The sequence below is a fragment of the Abramis brama genome, assembly GCF_963993115.1.
Source record: "Abramis brama genome assembly, chromosome: 5".
In the NCBI taxonomy this organism is placed as follows: Eukaryota; Metazoa; Chordata; class Actinopteri; order Cypriniformes; family Leuciscidae; genus Abramis; species Abramis brama.
In genome coordinates, this window is record NC_139967.1 from 38,152,799 (window position 1) to 38,159,614 (window position 6,816).

Below are 6,816 nucleotides of genomic sequence, written 5' to 3' on the forward strand. Positions count from 1 at the left end.
TTTAGCCCTTTAAATAACATCAAACAGATAACTTGTTAATTTGATTTATTAAAACATTACATTTAAATAAAAGCATTACATTAAACACTAATCATATATCAAAACATTATTACAAATCTATACACTTCACATACACAGCTTCCTGATAAGAATGAGAAGTTACACTCTGATGTTGTGTGGTAAAGGTTGCTGTAAAGATGAAAGAAGAGATGGGAGATGAATGGAATATAGACAAATGAAAGGACTGGGAGAATGGGAAAATTCAGTATTTATCAATGATCTTTGCTGCTTCTTGGTTCAGTGGCTTTGGTCAGATTCCCAGTTTCCTTCTTCAAAACGCTCAACAGTGTCTGAGAGCTTTCAAGAATCTGAGAAAGACAGACAAGGGATTTGTTCAAATCATAAACACACATTTTCTTTGTGTAACTAACTAACCTCTGCATGTTGCCCTACTTCTTTGGTTGGCTCAGTTGTATCATTCAGATTAATTAGTCTGAAATGTGGTGGCTGTCCACACACTAGCATCATCATTATTTAAAAATAATTGTACCGCTAAAAAACAGGGTTTCTGAACTGAGATTTTTTAAAAACCTTTTTAAGATCAAGTAAAGAAAATTGAAGCAAATACAATACGTCAATATGTTCACTAAATGTAAATGTCTATGGAGAAACCTAATAAGTTGTATTAGGAACATGTTTGACAATACAACTTCCAACATATGTCCATTAATTTTTAATTCATTTTGGTAAGAAAACTAGCTGGAATACCTCTGCTCTCAACCACAAGAATATGGACTTAACTTTCACTGTATCTTCTGATCACACTGCAAAAAAAGTAATGTTCTTCCTCAGTACTTTTGTCTTGTTTTCCAGTCCAATTAGCGATTGGCTGGAACAATTTACAAAATGACATGAAATATGAAGTCTTATTTTCTATGAAAATGCAGTGAGTATGCTAAAAACAAAAATCTGCCAAGGGTCTAAAAAAAAATCTACTTAATTAAAAGGGAAGTTTCCATTATTCATTGACAGATATGTGTTCTTGTTTTAAGCTTAAACTTATTTTAAATTATCTTCAAACTCAAATTTAAAAACTTGCATTTGCATCTCAGGTAAATGTATCAAAGATGTTTAGATATTTTTGTATTAGAAAACAGGAATACCTAGGAAGATATAAATTTTGTGCAATGCATGCAACATTTAATGCCATAACATAATCTGATTTAAGACCCTTATAAGGCCTTAATTTGTCTAAGGATAATTAAGACTTTAAGACCTCAGAGGCCCTGAAAAAACAAAAAAAAACAAAAAAAAAAAACAGATAATATATTTATAAAGAAAATGTATAGCATTATATATTATGCTCAAAATGTGCTGTTTGGAGCTCAAGAAACATTTCAGAATTAGCAATGTTAAAATTGCATATTCTTGCATATTGCTTATTGTATTTTTTATTTCTGATGAATATAAAGTTTGAAATAGATGTAACAAATTAAATATCTTCTGTCACTTTTCATTAATTAAATGCATAAATGTATTAATTCCTTATATATATATATATATATATATATATATATATATATATATATATATATATATATATATATATATATATATATATTTTTTTTTTTTTTTAAATCTTACTAACCCAAACTTTTGAAATATATATACACATACATACACTTTTATATTATTAATTTATTTATTTATGATTAAACACCATAGCAGCAATGGCTTTATTCATGGCAATCAACAAAACAGTTATAATTACAACAATATCACTTCAATACATTGTTTACAATAATCTAACCATTTTGTCTTTAAAAAAACAAAATACGGAGATATACATAAGTATATACCAATAACCACAACAGTAATAAATCGCATTTACATCGAATCATTAAATTTATTATATGATAGAAATTAAAAAATGATTCCAGGAGAAACCTTGTTAAAAATGTCCATTAATACATTTTCTGAATAAAAAACGTTTTCTAATGTCATTTAAAAATGGCCATTCTATTAAAATGTTTTACACTCAAGAAATTCTTAAACAAATCACAAACCAGTTTCTCTTCCCCTTTGCCATTTAAGTGAAATTACTGAACTTAAATATACAAGCTTGATAAAAATTATCATTCTAGAAGAAACTTTCGTATATAATTGCATATATAACGGAACTCTTCATATATATACAGTGAGGAAAATAAGTATTTGAACACCCTGCTATTTTGCAAGTTCTCCCACTTGGAAATCATGGAGGGGTCTGAAATTGTCATCGTAGGTGCATGTCCACTGTGAGAGACATAATCTAAAAAAAAAAATCCAGAAATCACAATGTATGATTTTTTAACTATTTATTTGTATGATACAGCTGCAAATAAGTATTTGAACACCTGTCTATCAGCTAGAATTCTGACCCTCAAGGGCCTTTAAAATGTCCACCTCCACTCCATTTATTATCCTAAATTAGATGCACCTGTTTGAGGTCGTTAGCTGCATAAAGACACCTGTCCACCCCATACAATCAGTAAGAATCCAACTATAACATGGCCAAGACCAAAGAGCTGTCCAAAGACACTAGAGACAAAATTGTACACCTCCACAAGGCTGGAAAGGGCTACGGGGAAATTGCCAAGCAGCTTGGTGAAAAAAGGTCCACTTCATTAGAATCATTAGAATGATTAGCAATCATTAGAAAATGGAAGAAGCTAAACATGACTGTCAATCTCCCTCGGACTGGGGCTCCATGCAAGATCTCACCTCGTGGGGTCTCAATGATCCTAAGAAAGGTGAGAAATCAGCCCAGAACTACACGGGAGGAGGTGGTCAATGACCTGAAAAGAGCTGGGACCACCGTTTCCAAGGTTACTGTTGGTAATACACTAAGACGTCATGGTTTGAAATCATGCATGGCACGGAAGGTTCCCCTGCTTAAACCAGCACATGTCAAGGCCCGTCTTAAGTTTGCCAATGATCATTTGGATGATCCAGAGGAGTCATGGGAGAAAGTCATGTGGTCAGATGAGACCAAAATAGAACTTTTTGGTCATAATTCCACTAAATGTGTTTGGAGGAAGAAGAATGATGAGTACCATCCCAAGAACACCATCCCTACTGTGGAGCATGGGGGTGGTAGCATCATGCTTTGGGGGTGTTTTTCTGCACATGGGACAGGGCGACTGCACTGTATTAAGGAGAGGATGACCGGGGCCATGTATTGCAAGATTTTGGGGAACAACCTCCTTCCCTCAGTTAGAGCATTGAAGATGGGTCGAGGCTGGGTCTTCCAACATGACAATGACCCGAAGCACACAGCCAGGATAACCAAGGAGTGGCTCTGTAAGAAGCATATCAAGGTTCTGGCGTGGCCTAGCCAGTCTCCAGACCTAAACCCAATAGAGAATCTTTGGAGGGAGCTCAAACTCCGTGTTTCTCAGCGACAGCCCAGAAACCTGACTGATCTAGAGAAGATCTGTGTGGAGGAGTGGGCCAAAATCCCTCCTGCAGTGTGTGCAAACCTGGTGAAAAACTACAGGAAACGTTTGACCTCTGTAATTGCAAACAAAGGCTACTGTACCAAATATTAACATTGATTTTCTCAGGTGTTCAAATACTTATTTGCAGCTGTATCATACAAATAAATAGTTAAAAAATCATACATTGTGATTTCTGGATTTTTTTTTTTTAGATTATGTCTCTCACAGTGGACATGCACCTACGATGACAATTTCAGACCCCTCCATGATTTCTAAGTGGGAGAACTTGCAAAATAGCAGGGTGTTCAACTTATTTTCCTCACTGTATATATATATATATATATATATATATATATATATATATATATATATATATATATATATATAATTAATTAAAATTAAAGTACAAGACTCATTTTATCGGCCATCCTGCTAGATATCAGATATTAACATTAGCACTGCACATTGGAGGAAAAAACACTTACAGTGGTCAACTAATAAACAAAAGACAATATCAGCTAATAATTTTGCCTTGCCAACTAACAACATTAGTCTTGTCATCAATTTAAGTAATTCACTCCATTAATTTTATAAATGTTGTGTAAGTTTCATTTAAGATTCATTTGGCACTGGGCTTGGCAAAATCATTGGTCGACAAAAAAAAAGATAGAAAAAAAAGGACACAGTTGAAGGTCTCACCTGTGCAACATTAATAAAGCTAGTTTTATTTTTTTCTGGTCACTCTTCATGAAGACAACATGATATATTAAACTATATGATATATTGATTGTGTCCTTACCTTCATGTAGGCAGCCTCCGTCTCTGCGATGGTGCGGTCAAAGTCAGCGCGGGCACTGAGACGGCGTGCCAGGCTCTCGTTCACGCGACTCAGCTTCTCTGTCAGCACACGGATGTCATGCTGAAGACGAGTTTTCTCTGCTTCCTCCTGTTGGATCAGCCGATTTAGATCTTCTCTTTTAGAGCACAGCTCCTCTATACCTGAGAAAGGTGAGGAGGATGAAAAGGGCCAGTTCTTTAAAAAGAGGCAGCTCCAGGCACATCTAAAATATGTTTAATCAGTGTTTTATTTGTGTTTCTTTACATTCATGTTGTGATAACTGAGAGGGAGTGTGTATAAGTTGCTGATGAGGGCTTGCTCAGCAGTTCTTCCTACTGATTTGTGCAATAAAGAACAGGATCAAACACCAATTCAAACAGAACAGTAACGTGATATATTTATTTATATAAAAATTTGTTTGAATTATTCATGTTTTAATTGTGTTTTATATTTCTTGTACATCACTTTAGTTTCAATATCTGTTGTTTTTAAATGTGATTTATTAATCAATAAATTAAACTAAACACACACATACATTATAAATATCAAAAACCCTCCAAAAGTGGTTTTAAGCCAGTTATTTATATATTTCGCTATAGTGTGTCAGTAGGAAATATCAGTTTACATTTCTAAACATTTATTTTGCCATTAATTGTCATTTATTTTGCAATTAATCCAGTGAGATTGCATGAAGAAACCAAAAAAACTGAAACAGACTAAATCCAGAAGAACTGCAGCAACGTCTCCAAGATGCTCCAAGACACTTGAAGAAACAAACTACAGTACTGTGAAAAGTTTTAGGCACTTGTGTAAAAATGCTGTAAAGTGAGGATGCTTTCAAAAATAATGTCATAAATAGATTTTATTTATCAATTAACTTATATTAACTAAATCAAATCAATATTTTGGTGTGACCACCCTTTGTGTTTAAAACAGCTTTTGTCCTGGTACACTTGCACATAGTTTTTCAGGTAGCTTTTTACGTCTGTTTCTTTAAGCATCTTGGAGACGTTGCCGCAGTTCTTCTGGATTTAATCTGTCTCAGTTTTTTCAGTTTCTTCATGTAATCACAGACAGACTCGATGATTGAGATCAGATCTCCGTGTGGATTATATCGGCTGTTGTCAGACTGCTTGTGCATACAAAAATCTCACGGGATTATTACAATTAATGGCAAAATGAATGTTTGGAAAGGTAAACTGACACACAACAGCAAAAGATATAAATAACTGTCTTAAAACCATTTTTTGGGGGTGAAAATACTAACGTGCCTAAGACTTTTGCACAGTGCTGTATATATAACCAAAAAGTTTAAAACTACAACACAAATCTGAACAAAAGAAAACAAAAGAAACCCTCTAAAATGTAAAAAAAAGAAAAAAAAAAGAAGAAGAAGAAGTAGTAGTATCTGGACAATAACTACCTCATAAAAATAAAAAGAACCCTTTTTCCCCCAAGAGGACAATTTTGCAAATTGTGTTGTATTCATTTTAAATCACTAAACTACAACAGTTAAACGGTTCAAAATAAAGTTTAAAAATCCTGTGGCACTTTCTGCTTGTTAAATATTGGTGAATCATGTTCTTAGTTCATGTAATGAAATACACCAGTGGTTATTCTGCTGGACACCTGTGTTAATTGAAGAGAACTGACTTCATTCCAGTGGTTTGATATTTTGTTATCGAATGCAATGACAATGACATACAGGTGTCCAAATACGTTTTAAGGCTACTGAATGTAATTTAATAGATTCTGTTTCTTCAGCTTCAAAGGAGATCATATTGATGTCTCTCACAAACGCTCAGATGTCTTCTTGGCTAAAAGTAAACAGTTGTTCTATCAGGGAAAGGACAAAGAAAGGCACAATACATTATAGGTGTCACACTAGTCTTCTAACGTTAATCACTCCTAAGCTAAGTATAATGACTGCAAATGTCAACGGAGACTAGCTGCATTCAAGTTCCTTCTACCCATCACACGTAAGTTATATACAAGTAAAACAAAACAAAAATATATGAAAAAGAAAATGTATGTTCCCCTGACAGCAAAACAGTACATCTGGGTCGATGGTTACTTACATTTGACAAGCTCATTGTTGTAGGTTTGCAGCGCAGCTCCTTGCTGGGTCATTCTGATTAGCAGGTTAGCACGAAAACTACAAGAAAATGCCTGCCTGCACTCGTTTTAACACTAAAAGCGTTTCATGCAGTGAAGTCAGTTAGTTAGTTGTACCTTCTGATGTAAACTGTTTCTGGAATTCGCAAGCCACACACATTACCGCGCGTTAAATGCGTCAAACCTGCGAGGGGAGTAACTTTAAAGAAAACATTCCAAAAGCGGCTAAGTCAAGTCTCCCTCCTGTTTCCATGGGAACGCATAAGAAGCGTCACCACGACAGTTTGCGTGGACTTTTATTTTAGAATTTAGAATAGAGTTATATTAAAAACTGTTTTCATTATTTAAAAAAAAAAAAATAATACATTCAGAACATTAAAATTA

The 6,816-nt window shown here is 34.1% G+C and overlaps 1 protein-coding gene across 1 annotated transcript; it reads right to left on the reverse strand.

The window, feature by feature from the left end:
* Positions 1-30: 30 nt before the first annotated feature.
* On the reverse strand, positions 31-6,699 carry ssna1 (Sjogren syndrome nuclear autoantigen 1). Its single transcript, XM_084114963.1, has 3 exons — positions 6,396-6,699; positions 4,279-4,478; positions 31-368 (listed from the first exon to the last, which is right to left on the reverse strand). The coding sequence occupies exons 1-3, from the start codon at positions 6,445-6,447 to the stop codon at positions 273-275; spliced, it is 348 nt and encodes a 115-aa protein (XP_083971089.1). The 5' UTR covers positions 6,448-6,699; the 3' UTR covers positions 31-272.
* Positions 6,700-6,816: the final 117 nt, after the last annotated feature.

Bases quoted from the DNA above. Each gene is read 5' to 3' on its own strand.
- ssna1 (XM_084114963.1), bottom strand. From the start codon at position 6,447: ATGACCCAGCAAGGAGCTGCGCTGCAAACCTACAACAATGAGCTTGTC. The intron at 4,479-6,395 runs GTAAGTAACCAT...CACCTTTCTCAG, and splicing joins CAACAATGAGCTTGTCAAAT to GTATAGAGGAGCTGTGCTCT. The intron at 369-4,278 runs GTAAGGACACAA...TGTCTTTCTCAG, and splicing joins CGGAGGCTGCCTACATGAAG to ATTCTTGAAAGCTCTCAGAC.